General features: G+C 60.3%; 2 protein-coding genes across 7 annotated transcripts in view; one reads left to right on the top strand and one right to left on the bottom strand.

The window, feature by feature from the left end:
- Positions 1-8,750: 8,750 nt before the first annotated feature.
- On the bottom strand, positions 8,751-12,377 carry HRAS (HRas proto-oncogene, GTPase). Of its 4 annotated transcripts, none has more exons than XR_005217355.1 (7): positions 12,257-12,377; positions 10,488-10,647; positions 10,051-10,229; positions 9,806-9,965; positions 9,616-9,707; positions 9,085-9,214; positions 8,751-8,994 (listed from the first exon to the last, which is right to left on the bottom strand). XR_005217355.1 is itself a non-coding variant. In XM_037838763.1 (5 exons), exons 1-4 carry the CDS (start codon positions 10,596-10,598, stop codon positions 9,095-9,097), a joined length of 570 nt encoding a protein of 189 aa, XP_037694691.1. In that variant the 5' UTR covers positions 10,599-10,647; the 3' UTR covers positions 8,751-8,994; positions 9,085-9,094. The 4 variants fall into 4 exon arrangements, 2 of the variants coding, with proteins under 2 accessions (XP_037694691.1, XP_037694692.1); XR_005217356.1 differs by lacking the exon at positions 12,257-12,377 and adding an exon at positions 10,753-11,547; XM_037838763.1 differs by lacking the exons at positions 9,616-9,707; positions 12,257-12,377.
- Positions 12,378-12,752: 375 nt separating this feature from the next.
- Positions 12,753-15,883, top strand: part of LRRC56 (leucine rich repeat containing 56) — a 24,156-nt gene continuing 21,025 nt past the window's right edge. For 2 of the 3 annotated variants that reach the window (XR_005217354.1, XM_037838754.1), the window contains exon 1: positions 12,753-14,183. The gene's annotated coding sequence lies outside the window, so the exon portion shown is untranslated. The remainder of the gene's footprint in view (positions 14,184-15,883) is intronic. The other variant, XM_037838752.1, reaches the window with a different exon arrangement.

Consider the following 15,883-nt stretch of genomic DNA (forward strand, 5'->3'; position numbering starts at 1 on the left):
CCAAATTGGAAAGGAAGAAGTAAAACTGTCATTATTTGCATATGATATGATCTTATATTTGGAAAATCCTGAAAAATCAATGACATAGCTACTTGAGCTACTAAAAAAATTCAGCAGAGTGGCTGGATACAAGATTAATGCACATTAAGTCAGTAATGTTCATATACACCAGTAATGACCTAACTGAAGAGGCAATCAAAAAAAATTCCATTCACAATAGCAACTAAAAAAATCAGGTACCTGGGAACAAATTTAACCAAGGATGTAAAAGATATCTACACAGAAAATTACAAAAATTTACTAAAAGAAATATAAAAAGACCTAAATAGGTGGAAAGTTATACTGTGCTCATGGATAGGAAGGCTAAACATCAGTAAGATGTCAATTCTACCCAAATTGATGTAGACATTCAATGCAATTCCAATCAAAATTCCCAACAACCTACTTTGCAGACTTGGAAAAACTAGTTATCAAATTTATTTGGAAGGGAATGAGGACTTGGATTGCCAAAAACATCCTCAAAAAGTGGAACGAAGTGGAAAAACATACTTTCAGACTTTGAAGCCTACTATAAGGCCACAGTGGTACAGCACGGTATTGGCAGAAAGATAGACATATTGATTAATGGAATTGATTTGAGAATAGGGAACTAGACCTCCAGATCTATGGTCGACTGTTTTGATAAGGCCCCCAAATCCATTGAACTGGGACAGAACAATCTGTTCAACTAATGGGGCTGGGAGATGTGGATAGCCATAACCAAAAGAATGAAAGAGGACCCCTACCTCATACCCTATGCAAAAATTAACTCAAAGTGGATCAAAGACTTCAACATAGGAAACAGCAAAATAAAACTCTTAGAAGATAATATAGACAAACATCTTCCAGACCCAGTAATAAGAGGTAGCTTCTTAGACCTTACACCCAAAGCACAAGCAACAAAAGAAAAAACAGATAAATGGGAACTTCTCAAAATCAAAAGCTTGTGTGCCTGAAAATCCTTGGTCAGAAAGGTGAAGAGGCAGCCAATTCAATCGGTGAAAATATTTGGAAACCATGTATCTGATAAGAGACTGGTATTCTGCATATATAAAGAAATCCTATAACTAAATAACAATAGTACCAAAAGTCCAATTATAAAATGGGCAAAAGATATGAAGAGGCATTTTTTCCAAAGAGGAAATACCAATGGCAAAAAAACACATGAAAAAAAAATGTGTATCTTTGCTAGCTATTACGGAAATGCAAATCAAAACCTCAATAAGATACAATCTCACACCAATAAGAATGGCTGCCATTCAACAAAATGCTGGAGAGGATGTGGAGAAATTGGAACTCTTATTCATCGCTGGTGGGAATGTATAATGGTACAGCCACTGTAGAAGACAGTTTGGCGGTTCCTCAGAAAACTAGATATCGAGTTACCCAATAATCCAGCAATTCCTCTTCTCAATATATACCCAGAAGATCTGAAAACAGTGGCACAAACACACATTTGTACACCAATGTTCATAGCAGCATTGTTCACAATTGCCAAGAGATGGAAGCAACCCAAGTGTCCTTCAACAAGACAAGCAGATGGAATATACATATGATGGAATACTGTGCAGCAGTAAGAAGGAACTAGGTCCCGAAATCTATGTGTGCCGGTTTGAATGTATTATGTCCCCCAAAATGCCATTATCTGTGATGTAATCTTGTGTGGGCAGAGGTATCAGTGTTGATTAGATTGTAATTCTTTGAGTGTTTCTGTGGTGATGTGCCCCACCCAGCTGTGGGTGATGACGCTGATTTCATAATTTCCATGGAGGTGTTGGCCCCGCCCATTCAGGGTGGATCTAAATTAAATCACTGGAACCACATAAATGAGCTGACAAACAGAAGGAACTCAGTGCAACTGAGAGTGACATTTTGAAGAGGAGCTACAGCCAAGAGGGACACTTTGAGGAATGCACAGAAGCTGAGAGAGGAGCTGCAGATAAGAAACAGTTTGAAGACAGCCATTGAAAGCAGACTCTTGCTCCAGAGAAGCTAAGAGAAGACAAACACCCAAGAGCAACTAAGAGTGACATTTTTGAGGAACTGCAGCCTAGAGAGGAACATCCTGGGAGAAAGCCATTTTGAAACCAGAACTTTGGAGCAGATGCCAGGCACATGCCTTCCCAGCTAACAGAGGTTTTCCAGACACCACCGGCCATCCTCCAGTGAAGGTACCCGATTGCTGATGTGTTACCTTGGACACTTTATGGCCTTAAGACTGTAACTGTGTAACCAAATAAACCCCTTTTTATAAAAGCCAATCCATCTCTGGTGTTTTGCATTCTGGCAGCATTAGCAAACTAGAACAATATGACAACATGGATGAACCTTGAAGATATAATTCTGAGTGAAATAAGTCAGGCACAAAAGGAGATACAGTGTATGTTACCACTAATGTGAACTCCCTGAACAAGGTAAAATCAGTGTCTTATAATATACAATATTTGGACCTTGTGATAGACTGAAGCTAGTGAAGGGGGAATGATAACCTAAGATGTTCAATGTGTTAATGAGGGTGAATCAAAGGTTTTGTAATGGATAGGGGTGATGATTGTTTGTTAATGGGATTATAAGTACCAGAGCTGTACTGAAGCAAACAGGATTGAAAGGGGTTGTTTAAAGCATGTTTCCCACAGATCACCACAAATATAGATAGGTCTTTGCATGATATACTTCTCAGGTATGACACGGGTATAGAGATTTGACAATAGAGTGGTATATGGGAAAAATCTACCTATTATATACTAGGGACTATAATTGATAGGAATACCTTACTAGTACCACACAAATACTAGGGACAAATAATTAAGGGCTGAAAAGGGCTATGAGGTGTTTTGGGTAATGAGAATAGTTTAAAATGGAGAGTGATGAGGACTGTACAACTAAGTAATGATAATGTGAGGTACTGATTATCACGGACAGAACATCCCTATGTGCAATTAGGAATCCCCTACTTTATAAGTCAAGCCCTCGATCTTGAGGTTTGCTCTTGTGAAACTTATGGTTGCAAAGGGGAGGCTGAGCCCATCTATAATTATGCCTAGGAATCACCTCCAGAGAACCTTTCTTATTTCTCAAATGTGGATTTTCTTTCTCTAAGCCCAACTCTGCAAGTGAATGAGTCTCCCTGGGAACGAGGGACAAGGATTCCAGGAATGAGCCTGACCCTGACATCGAGGGGTTGAGAATGCCTTTTTGACCAGCAGGGGAAAAGAAAGACAACAAAAAAAGGTTTCAGTGACTAAGAGATTTCAAATACAGTCGAGAAGCTGTCCTGGAGGTTACTCCTATGCAAGCTTCACCTAGATACGTCAAATGACCAGAGTATGATAAGCCCAAGTCAACAGTAGTCCCAAAATCTGTATCTGAGACTTTATAAAAAGTTTCACTCACTGAATTTATTCTTCAGAAACTTAAATCCTCCAGAGAGCTCCTACTCCGGCTAAGTCCCAAAATTCAGAGGCAACAGCGTCTTCCAGAACATCAAGCAGTTGCGTCCCCTTTTCCCAGAAAGTCCACACCCCTTTTCAACATGAACACATTAGGGTGGTCACTGCCTAGATATCCCTGAAGATCGGGAAAGTGATTAAACTAGAGGAAAGAGTAGCAACAGACAAGGTGGACTTTAACAAAGGATTATGAATCCTGAATGTCTATATAATTTTCTTTTTCTTAGTTGCTAGGGTATTAGAATAGCTAGTGGGAAAGAACTGAAATGCTGAAACTGTAACTAATAGCATTCTTTGAAATTTGCTCTATAGCTACTTGTTAAATTGTAATTTGAAAGTTATCACCTTTTTGTATATATGTTATATTTCACAATAAGGAAATAACTGAAACTATGGTACTATAACTCATAACATTTTGGAAATTTCCTATATAACTACTTGTTAAATTGTACTTCGAAAGTTTTTATTGTTTTGCATATATGTTATATTCCTGAATAAATCAAAGTATGATAAAGAAAAAATATTTTATAGAAACTAAAAGGAAAGAAAAAAGCTAAACCTATCCTAATATACTACCCCAAATCATTCTCATTGGTATTTATTCAATTGATTTTAAAACTTATGTTCACATAAAGCCTGTATGCAAATTTTTATAGCAGCTTTATTCATAATTGCTGTAAGAACTGAAAGCAGCCAAGTTGTATTTCAACAAGGAAATAGGTAAACAAAATGTGATGTCCATAAAATGGAATACCACTCAGCGGTGAAAAGGAGTGAGCTATCAGTTCAGGCAATGATGAGACTGAATCTTGGATGCATTTTCCTTATTGCGAGAAGCCAGACCTCAAACAACCGGCTACACGCTGTGTAAGTCTGTTGATGCAACACCCAGGAAAAGGCAGGCCTGCAGGGGCGGAAAGCACATCCGAGGCTGCATCTCGCTGAACGAGCAGCAGGACTTGCGCCGAGACCCGAGAGGGCCTGCCCCACAGCACCCCACAGCAGGGCCGGCTGAGGCTCCGCAGAGGCGCTGAACGCCAGGGGGTCAGTCCCTCAGCGTTTATGGGGTGTCCTGCTTGGGGCCGCGGCGCCCTGTGGCCTCCGTAGCCAAGCGCCGAGGGCTGGCGAGCGAGCGTGGGGAAGGCGCCTTGGCACGAGCGCTCTTCTCGGATGTGCTGGCGTGAGCTGTGCGCCCCGGCTTCCAGGCAGTTATGGGGGGCGCCTGAGGCGGCGGGAGAGAGGCTCTGTGTGCCCCCCAGTGAACGGCGGCGGGCTACAAAGGGGGCACACGCGGGAGCTTCCTGGAGACCGCGCTGCCCGGTCCAGCCTGGAGTGGCGCCCACGGGAGCCGCAGGCCACAGCGCGGGCGTGAATGCAACAGACTGAAAGGGAATCGGCAGGATGAGAACCGCGCAGTGGAGGTACCTGCATTTCACTCTGTGTAGGGTTTGCCTAGAAAAGCCACTCCTGCAGGCTGCCTAAGGTCCTGGCTTTTGTCGTTGGGGTGCGCTAAAGGAGCCTGCGCTGGGGCCGCGGGGCGCCGCCCCATTTCCCTCCGCCCGGGCGCACTGAGGGGCCGCCAGGACCGGCTGCGGGGCGCCCCGTGCGTGGGCGCGCAGGTACCCTCGGGGGGCTCTGAGCTACAACCGAGAAGTGAGGGCGGCCCAGGACCCCAAGCCCGCCCGCCGCGGTTCCTAACAGGAAGCGGCCCTTCCCTCCTGGGGCGACTCCGCACCCTGCGGGCCGGGCGGCGTGTGCGGGGCTGCGATCGTGACGCGCCTGGAACCGTCGCAGCGGCGAACGACCTGGAAACGCGGTCGAAGCGAGCGCCGATCCCCGGATCCGAGAGAGCAGCAGGGGGACGCGGCGCCCACGGGACAGGCCGAGCAGGACACTGAGCTCGCGGCGGGGTTCCCGATCCCTGCGCGCCGTGCAGGGGCTCCTTTCCTCGTCCGAGAAGAGGGGACCCACGCGCGGTGGGCGCAGCGCCTTCGCTGACCTGGGCAGGCAGCCCCGCCCCGCCCTCCCCGTGCCGTCTGGAGCAAGAAGCTCTCTACCGGCTTGTTGGCTCAGGAGCCACTCCCTGCCTGAAACCCCCTCCCCAAGGGTCCTCACTCTGAGACACCAACCAATGGTCCACCAGGACGCCAGGACGCCTGGGCCCAGCCCGGGCGAGGGAAGGCTCCCGGGGCCCTGCAGCCCAGCGACCTGCACAAACGCCAGGGTTCCGCTTCAGGCCCTTCCTGTAGTCCAGACCCCGGGGGGCCACCTCAGACCACCCCACCCCCGCAATCCCCAAGGCCGCCTCCGCCCTCCCAGCCCTCAGACCTCCAGTCTCCCCGTCCCCACCACCTTTCTGCCCCCTCGGTCTCTCTCTCAGCCGTCCTCGGTGCCCACGGCCAGAAGAGGCCCAGGACCCACAGCCTCCCCATCCTTGGGTGCCAGACACCCCCCACTGGGCCCACCCACCCCGACTGGCTCCACACGAGCCCCTGGCCGGGGCGCCTCCTCCCGGTCTCCTCAGGCACCCCCGCAGAGGCCCCCGTCCCCCCCCCACACAGGGCTCTGTGCCCCCTGGACCTGCCAACCTGTCCTCAGCCCCCAGCAGGTGCCGCAGGCCTCCCCACAGCCAAGGCTGGGCCCCCGTGAGGGACCCGGGACGGCACCCAGGGCAGCTGGGCCGTGGGCGCTTGGGTGGGGGGGGGCAGCGCGCAGGAGCAGCAGCCTGGAGCTCCCCTTGCCCAGAGCCGCCTCTGCTGAGCTGGGGGTGCCTCAGGCCTCTTCGTTACAGGGTTCCCCGAGCTGCAGAGCCAGGCCCATGGCGGACAGTCTAAGTCAAGCATTCCCGAAGCCAAAGCAGCACAGCGCATCCCCTGCACGCGGGCCCTCCCCCTCGGGGACGCCGCGGCCCTTTCCGTGGAGGCCTCAGGACCGAGGTGCGCTCTGGGCTGGGGGCCCACGAGGGAGGACCGCCATGTCCGTCCACCCCGGACCCCAGCGTCTCGGGTGGTCTGCTCCTGGGACGGCCTGTAGAGGGGCTCCCGGCAGAGGTTTCCAACTGAGGCCTGGCCAGGGTGCCCTGGCGAGGACCATGAGCAGGCTCCACGGGTCTACATGGCCAAGTGTCCTTCCTGTTTCAGCCCTTGGTGAGTTCACCCAGAGGCGGCCCCACCTGAGACATTCCCCGTGGTTCTGGATGCTCCGTGGCCCACCCCTCCCCCCAAGAGTGCAGACAAGCCACGCCCCACCCAAGGCGGGGTACATCCCCCAGACCCATTAACAGCCAGAAACCCAGAAAAGTGCGGAAAAGCTCAGAACCTTGTGGGGTGGGACCCGGAGGCAGCTCAGTGCCCATGCCAGCCCGAGCTCCTCCAGGCTGGTGCCTCCTGAGGGCAGGGTCAGCCCGGGAGCATGTCCCCTTCTCCGGGGTCCGTCTGAGCTATACCGACCCCAGGGCCATGGTGGGAAGGTTGCAGGCCCTTGTCTGACCCGACCTCATGCGGGGGCTGGGGGTGCAGACGATGGGGGGTGTCCCACGCCCACACTGAGGCTCTGGGGTGCCCTCACAACACAGCCTGGTGCCCTCAGGGTGTCCAGAAGTCAGCTTGTGCACACCTGCACCCAGGTGTGAGGCAGCAGCCCCAGCAGGAGGTGCCTGGGATACAGGGTTCACCCAGCACTTCCTGAGGGTGCCCTGGGTGGCCTGCTGGGCTTGGCTCAGCACAAAATGTGACCCACCCCTGCTCCGCCTCCCAGTTCCCCCCTCCAGGCAGTAACCCGGTGGGGTCTGGCTGCACTCCCACCCCAGCAATGGGGCCTGGGCTCACACTGGAGGCTCCTCCCACATTTACGAGCAGCTGGGGAGCGAACCCCACACCCCAATCCATTGGGGCTGCGGGACCTGTTCCCAGGGCCCCTCAGCTGCGCTCTGGCGGTTGGGAAGAGGGCTCCGTGACCCAGGCAGGCAGCAGGATCAGGTTAAAGGTCAAGGTTTTTCCTACCAGTGGTTCTGAGTCGGAGCAAGGACCAGGAGAGGAGCCCCTGCAGGGAGGACAGGCGGAGCCCCGAGCTTCCAGGACCCTGGGGCCATGCCAAGACCCACACAAGCCACACACCCCTCCCTCTGGGGTCAGCAGCCCGGGATGGTCTCGGTGCTGGAGCAGGCAGCCATCCCCAAGTCGGGCTCACCCCGGAGCTGTGTTGGCTTTCCTTTCAGCAGAGCCCACAGAGCCCCAGGAAGCTGCTGGGCTTGCGGTGAGCATCTGGGGCGCCCTCCCTGACCCCCAGCCCCAAACTGAACCCCATTAAGGACGAGCTGGCCTGGCCCACCCAGCACATGGGCCCGTGGAAGCAGCCGCAGCCCCCCATGCTAGGCACCCCCCATGCTCAGGGGCTTTGCGTTGCTGTCCCCGAGGCTGTGCAGGGCCAGGAGCGGCCTCCTCAGAGCCCATGGCCACACGTGCTCCCTGGACGTGCCGTTACCACCGCAACGGAGCTCACTCCCAAATCTCACAGGGCCCCAGGCAGCCTCTCCCTGCAATACCAGCTGCAGCCCCCTCGACTGCACAAGCCCCTGCTGCAGCCCCCAAGGGCTGGGTGGTCGGGCCCAGAACAGCAGGTGCCGCTGCCCGGAGGTGCCCCCACAGCTCCAGCTCCTCACCCTGTGACCCACCCCTCAGCACAAGTTCCTGGCCCTGGGCACTGGGAGCGGAGGGGCACCTTGGGCCCCCCACGGCCGCAGCCAGCCCTGGAGTGGGGCCCGAGAGAAGGCAGGTCCACGCAGCACAGCGCGGCCACCTCCACACACCCCGGGAAGCCAACCCGAGGGGGTCTGAGAGCAACAGCCCGCGCGAGGGGCGCTGCTGGAGCCTCGTGGACACGGGGAAGGCCCAACGGCTGCATCCGGGCCTGGGGGTCTGCTGGGTGCCCTGGGGGTGGGGGGGCAGGTCCCTGACCGCACCGTCCTTTCTGTTGGAAACCTCAGGAAGTGCCTCAGCGGGGCCGGCCAGTCTAGTTTGAGGGTTCCCTAAGGATAACTCCCCTCCTAGTGTCAGCCCCTTTGGCTGGTTAAGGGGTAACAGAGGACACCATGTGACACCATGGCCTCCTCCTCCTGAAGCCGTGAGCGCGCTGCAGGACGTGCCGGATGCCCGGGATGTCCCAAGCCACTGGACAGCGGTGCTGCCTGGCCTGCCTGACCGGCCTTTCCCAGCTGGACCGGACACCGTGCGGCTCCCCAACCCCAGAGCCAGACTCCAGGGCCAAGACCTGCCAATAATTTACTGAGGTTCAACCCGCACCCCGCGGGCCGGGAGGGGCCAGGGCGGGAGAGCTCGTCGCCGGCGGTGTTGTGACAGTTCACGAGTCTGTGCAAAGCGTCCGTGGAGGGGATGAGGTCGCCTCTGTCCGCTGTCCTGGGCTGGCCCAGCTCCGGCGGCACTTCCTTCCCTGCCGGCTTCCTTCCGTCCACGCCCCCGCCCTGCACTCCGTACCTCCGTGCCTGAGCCTGCGCCCGAGGGTGGACAAGGGGGTGAGCGGCCGCCTCGCCCCGGCCCTGTAGACAGGGTCAGGAAGCCCGAGCCGGCCGCCCGCTCACCTCGCAGCCGTCAGGACAGCACGCACTTGCAGTCCATGCAGCCCGGGCCGCTCTCGTCGGGGGGGTTCAGCTTCCGCAGCTTGTGCTGCCGGATCTCCCGCACGAGCGTGTAGAAGGCGTCCTCCACGCCCTGGGGAAGCAGGCTGCTCAGGGCAGGGCCCCGCCTGGGACAGTGGGTACAAGGGCTCCCACCCTCCACCAGGCCCACAGGAGCCAGCCCCCCATCTACGCCTGGGCCACCCCTCAAGGGGGCTCATTCCTCAGCAGCTCCCCGGGGTCTGCTCAGGGCTGGACCACCCCGTGCCCACACCATGTCTGCAACGGCCCCAGTAAGGTCTGAGAAATGACCGGGCACGTGAGCTGGAAGGCTGGGGACCCCTGGGGCACTCTGTGGGGCAGGAGGGGCCGGGGCCTGGGGTTACCGCTCCGGCCTGGCTCAGGGCTCTCCAGGGACCTCGGCCTCCCCCGGGGCTGTGTCAGCCCAGCCCGCGGCCCTCGCCCCCCTCTCTGCCCTGCCATCTGGGGACTTACAGCGCGAGGGGCCGCTGGGGTCGCTGGGTCACACAGGTCCCGGGGGTCCCCGGGGGGTCCTGGAGCTGGAGCCAGAGCCAGAGCGGCTGCCCCTGCGTAGAGGGAAAGGGCAGTAAGTGTGGCCCCCGGGGTGGGTGGTGGGTGTGGCCAGGGCATCCCTACTCTAGGTCTGGGCAGGGGCGCGCCTCACCTGGCGGGTCTTGGCGGAGGTCTCCACGTAGGGGATGCCATAGCTGCGGGCGAGGTCTTGGGCCTGCCGTGCGTCCACAGTGCGGGCAGGCAGGTCACACTTGTTCCCCACCAGCACCATGGGCACGTCATCCGAGTCCTTTACCCTCTTGATCTGCTCCCTGCAAGGACAGGAGTGTGAGCCAGCCAGTGGGTGTCAGGCATGGCTGCATCAAGGCGCCAGGCGGAGTGGGGCAGGGGGCTTACCTGTACTGGTGGATGTCCTCAAAGGACTTGGCGTTGTTGATGGCAAAGACGCATAGGAAGCCCTCCCCTGTGCGCATGTACTGGTCTCGCATGGCGCTGTACTCCTCTTGGCCCGCCGTGTCCAGGATGTCCAGCAGGCAAGTCTCTCCATCGATGACCACCTGCTTCCGGTATGAGTCCTGCAAGAGCACGTGACTCAGGGACCCTCACCCTCCTCAGCTGGAACATCTGGACGATCGGCCCCTCTCTGGTCCAAAACCTGGGGATCCCCCCTATGGGGCAGGTGCCACGGAGGGGCTGCAGGGCCGGGCCCATCTGTGTGGACGCCTCCAAAGTGAGCAGCTGCTGGAGCGGCTGGCGGAGGGCCCGTGCACCCAGCTTGCCCTCACAGCCTCCACGGGCCTGGGAGGTGCGTATCTGGTGGCAGCGTGGCTCACCTCAATGGTGGGGTCATACTCGTCCACGAAGTGGTTCTGGATCAGCTGGATGGTCAGGGCACTCTTCCCCACGCCCCCAGCGCCCACCACCACCAGCTTATACTCCGTCATCGTCCAAGGCCCCGGCACAGGGCGCACCGCGTGCTCTCTCCCACCCCACCTGTCAAGGAAGACCGCATCAGCTCAGAAGGCACCTGCCCAGGCCAGACCTGCCCCCTGAGCCTGAAGCCACGAGCCCTGGGTAGGACCACGGCCTGCTGCTCACCTGTGGCACCTCTGACCCAGGGGTAGCCAAGGGAGCTCCCTCCAACTGCACTCGATGAGAATGTGCAGCAGGGAGCAGGCCCCCCCCACCGGCAAGGCTAACAGCTGAAAACACCTCCCAACCACGCACCCAAATTAGAAGTTGCTGGGTAGGCAGAAAGCCTGAACTGGAGGCACCCAAGGGCTGAGATTACCCACCCCCAAGGAGAACAGGTCTTGCCACGGCCCGGTTCTCCTCGGCGTGCCTGGGCAGGCTGGTGCCAGCAGGCAACCATGAGCTCGTGCCACCACTTCGTGCAGGCACCATCCTAGCTGCACAGGTGGCAGACACAGACCCCTACCCTTGTGTGCTCAGACTGCACTGCAGCGAGAAAAACTAGCAGGCGTGAGAACATGCAGCAGCCCTCGGGTGTCCCATGCAAACTCTGGAGGAAAAGCAGTCGGGGAAGAGGCTGAGCTGGGCAGGGAACCCGGTAAGGTCCCCGTGGAAGCTGACCCTCATGGAAAAACCCAAAGGAAGCAGAGCAGGGGCCGAGAGCAAAGGAAGAGGACCCTGGGAATGCACGCCCCCAGCGTGGGGTTCATTAAGGGGTGTGCCCGTGGGGAAATGGACAATGGCCTCCTTGATGCTAGTTTCGAGGCGCTGTGTGACGGGATCTCGAGACTGCAGCGAGGGAAGAATGACCTCATCTACAACAACGTCCACAAACCAGAAGCTTGGCTTCCCTCAAAAGTAAGGGAGCAGAAAGTCAGACATCGTGAGGGACTAATTTGGGGCCCACATGCACCCCCAGTGGCACGCTCACATGGCAACCTGCAGCCCCACCCGGCCCCCGAGGCTCCCCTGCACCCCCACCCAGCAGAGGCTCGCCTGCACCCCACCCGGCCCCCGAGGCACCCCTGCACCCCACCCGGCCCCCGCGGCTCCCCTGCACCCCCACCCGGCCTCCGAGGCTCTCCTGCACCCCCACCCAGCAGAGGCTCGCCTGCACCCCACCCGGCCCCCGAGGCACCCCACCCTGCAGAGGCTCGCCTGCACCCCACCCGGCCCCCGCGGCTCCCCTGCACCCCCACCCGGCCCCCGAGGCTCCCCTGCACCCCACCCGGCCCCCGAGGCTCCCCTGCACCCCCACCCGGCCTCCGAGGCTCTCCTGCACCCCCACCCAGCAGAGGCTCGCCTGCACCCCACCCGGCCCCCGAGGCACCCCACCCTGCAGAGGCTCGCCTGCACCCCACCCGGCCCCCGAGGCTCCCCTGCACCCCACCCGGCCCCCGAAGCTCACCTGCACCCCCACCCACCGCTGCAGCCTCCCAGACCGACGACAAGCAAGTCGGACAGTCGCCCTCGGCGAGATGGGGCGCGGCTCCCCCCAGCCCCCGCCCGCACTCCCCGCCGCCCGCGCCGCCGCCGCCGCTCCCGGGGAAGCGCCGGGGTCGGAGGGGGAGGGGGCGCCCGGCCCCCAACTCCCGCGCGCCGCGGCCCCTACCCCTCGCCCGCCACTCACCCCCCACTGGAGCGCCTGCCCCCGGGGCCGGGGCGGAGGCTGGGGCCGCGGCCGGGGCGGAGACACGGCTCGCTCCGCGCATGGAATCCCTCCGCGGCGGGTGCGGCTCGGGCTGCGGGAGGCGCGGGCGGCGTCGGCGTCGACTCGGCCGAGCCCGCGCGCGCCCCGCCCCACGTCCGTCCGTCATTCCGCAGCCGCCCACCATTGGCCCGCCTGGCAGGATCCCGCCCACGTCTGTCCGTCCCCTCAACGCGGCCTGCCATTGGTCCAGCCGACCTGGCCCCGCCCGAAGGCCGCCTCTGCCCCGTCCGCACTTCGGTTGGCTGAACGGCCCGCCAGTCAAGCCGCGGCCGGGCGGGACTTCCTGAAGCGGCGCGGGGGGCGGGGCCGGGCTCGGCGGTGTTCCTGGGCGTGGGTCTTGGGAGACGCGGTCCGGCCGAGGGTGCGGAGCCGGACTCGGAGGGCGCAGGAGGAGAGGGAAGGGGGCCGGTGCGAGAGGCCCCAGGGCGGCGGCGTCTCCGAGGAGGCAAAGGGGGCTGGGGTCCACGCCCGAGTGTGGGCTCGGGGTCGCCGGGGGCGGGAGGGCCGGGCTCGGGGTGCAGTCTGGGCCCTCGCGGCGGGACGAGCTCCCCGAGCTCCCACCGCGGCGCCTCCTCCGTCCAGCGGCTCGGGCCCCGGTGTGCCGGCCCCGCAGCCGTGCCCAGGGGGGCGGGGGGCGCCTTGAGCCGGACGGCAGCTTCGGAGCCGGGCGACCGCGAGTCGCGCGCGGTCCGTTTTCCCCACGCAGGGACCTCGCTTCGCACCGACCTGCCGCGGTCCCCACCCCGTCACCACCACCGCCCCCGGCCTAGGCCCTGCCGTTTCCTCCGTCCACGCAGCTCCCCCAAACCCGGAGGCGCCGGCTGGCTCACACCCCCCCACCCTGTTTCTGGGCCTCAACAAATCCGACCCAAAACCCAAAAAGGTGCCATGGGGCGTGAAGGGACACGCTTCCCCTGAGAACGAGCACGCACGTTTTGTCTCTGAAGACTCAAATAGGTTTTTTTAAACGTTTTTTTTTAAATTTTGGAGTAATGCAGGAACACACCCCACCTTTAGAAAAAGAAAGAAAGGAGGAAAAAACGACTGGGTTACAGAGAAGGGCTAATGTCCCCCGCCGGCCCAGCGCCCCTTCCCCACTCAGCGAGAACCGCTGTCTTCACCTGCGCAAGCTCCAGGCTCACACCGCGAAGGCGACCCCCGCCCCCTCCATCCGATCCCGGGTCCTCCGACGGCGAGCTCAGGCCCTCAGTTTTCGGGCCCCTTCCCCGCGCACGGTCGCGTCCCGACCCGGGACCTGTAGCTCCGTTGCGTTTCTGCCTCGTCCACCCGCGTTGAGCCGGGCGCGGAGCCAGGCTGGCGGCGGGCGCCCGGCAGACGCGGGAGCCGGAGGTGGGCGCGGACACGCCCGAATCCGCTCCAGGAGTCCGGGCTGGATTTCCCTCGGTCTGGGAGCGTCTTTTCCCGGCCGCGCGCCTTCTCGTCGCACGGGCCACACTGCGCGGCGGAAGGCAAATCCCGCCTGGGAAAGGGGCGCGCGCGAGTCTCCCCGCCGGGGGTCCCGGGCCTTGGTCTGGGTCCCTCCCGCCCGGCTCCCCCGCGGTGCGCGCGGGGCACAGAGCCTCGTCCCACGCGTGTGCGGGGCCGCGCCCGCCCGGGAACGCCGCCTCCGGCCTGCCCTGGCAACCGTTGCCGGGGGCGGGGCTCAGCCAGCCGCGCTCTCGGGGGCGGGGGGGACTCCCGCGCCCCCGCTAGTGGAGTAGGCCCGCCCCCGTTGCCATGACGCCCGGGCCCGCACCCCCCTGGCCGGAAGAACAGCCCCGAGTCCCGGAGAGCCCAGGGCGGTGGAGGGGCGCCCAGGGCCGGGGCACCCGGGCCGAGCCCCCAGGTGAGAACCGAGCGCGCCCTGGGGCTGGGGCCTCACGCCTCGCCCCTGCCCGGTGCCATCGGGGAACTGAGGTGCGCCGAGTAGGGACAAGTAGGAAGCAGTGCCCCCAGTGGGGGACCCAGCAGTGGCTCCAAGGGTCAGTTCTGGTCCCCTGGGGGACCCTGGCCATGTTCGGGGGTGGGGTCTCCAGCCAAGGGGCAGGGGGCCCCCAAGTGCTGCCCCTAGAGGAAGGGACAAATGCTGGGACCCAGACTCTGCTCTGGGGATCTCCATGGTGGGGACACAGAAGACAGGACCCAGGCCCGCTGGGCTGGGGGGACACCGGAGGGGAGCAGGCTGTGCAGTGGAGGGACCCAGGATGCTGGTGCCCCCCGGCCGCGTTGGGGAGCAGGGAGCTGCTGAGGCTCAGGAAAGGGGTGAACACCAGCGAGTGCAGGGGAGCTTGGGGGACCCCCTGAACAGCAGGGCCTTGCTCAGGGGAAAACCTCTTCTAGGAGCTGGGGGGGGGGCAGTGGGTGCCCATGGCAAGGGGCGAGCAGAAGGGTGGGGGACAGCTGGGTGGTCCCCACAGGAGCAGAAGCAGAAACAGAGCCCTTGGCAGCAGAATGGGCCCAGCCTCAGGTCAGCTGCTCTCAGGGATGGAGTGCGGGGACACACGGCAGTGCAGGGGCCTTCCTCCTGCAGAGTGTGCTCGGGAAGCCTGCACCCCCCCAAACTCGCCCTGGAGACATGGGCCCTCCGTGTAGGGACTGAGGGACAGTGGGGGGCTGGGAGATGGAGGGGCTGGGGGTGCTGGGTCAGAGAGAACTGGAGGAGGGTGCTGGGGAGGGTATCTGGGAGTTGGGGGGACTGGAGGAGGGTGCTAGAGGGGGTCTGGGGGGCCTGGAGGAGGGGTCTGGAGGTCTCGGGGTGGGATGATAGAGGGTGGGGTAGACGGTATTCTAGCTGCAAAGGTGTTGGTCACAGTGATTATGAGATTTGTCCCTCAATTTTCAACAACCGGAAATGGTCAGATGTGTTTTGCAACACCCATAAACAAGGGCATTTCATTCATTTATTCAGTAATGTTTGTGGAGGCCCTGCTGTGGCCAATATCAGGGTTGCGGTGTAAAGTGGAGCGAGGTAAGCCTGCTTTGTGCCCCAATTCCGTCTGGTGGGGGTGGGGAGAGCTCTCCATTGCTGAGTAAAACTTCCAGGCCCCATCCGGGCACTGCCCCCCGCAGCCGCAGGCAGCCGGCCGGGCTGGGGTCTCTCTCTGCTTTGTCCAGATTCCAGAAGGGGTATGTGAGGGCAGCCTGCTCCCAGCTGGTGGCCCCAGGCCCAGCCTGGTGTCCTGCTCATATTTCCCTGCGGGTGCTCCCATCGCTCATTCATTCATTCACTCATTCCCTCGGGAGCACGTGCTTGTTGAGGCCCCGTGGCCACGCCTGAGGACATGCTCGCAGGATGCCACGATGCAGCCACCGAGATGGTGCAAGGAGGGTGGTGGCACCGGGCAGGGCTCAGGGTCTGAGCCTCCCAGGACTTACCTCCTTGTGGGGAGGGTCTTAGGAGGGGTGGGGCCCACAGGGAATGGCACAGAGCGGGCCGACCCCAGGCCCAGTTGGGTGCCGGGGATGAGGACCAGGTGTTCTCTTTGGAGGGCCCAGAGGGACCCTGGAGTTCACCCGCCCCCTGACCCCTGGTGCCAGGACCTCACT

This window comes from Choloepus didactylus, chromosome 6 (assembly GCF_015220235.1).
Source record: "Choloepus didactylus isolate mChoDid1 chromosome 6, mChoDid1.pri, whole genome shotgun sequence".
Lineage (NCBI taxonomy): Eukaryota > Metazoa > Chordata > Mammalia > Pilosa > Megalonychidae > Choloepus > Choloepus didactylus.

Coding starts and splice junctions, on each gene's coding strand:
- HRAS (XM_037838763.1), bottom strand. CDS start 10,598: ATGACGGAGTATAAGCTGGTGGTGGTGGGCGCTGGGGGCGTGGGGAAG. Junction 10,230..10,487: donor AGTATGACCCCACCATTGAG/GTGAGCCACGCT, acceptor GTGCTCTTGCAG/GACTCATACCGGAAGCAGGT. Junction 9,966..10,050: donor GAGGACATCCACCAGTACAG/GTAAGCCCCCTG, acceptor CTGTCCTTGCAG/GGAGCAGATCAAGAGGGTAA.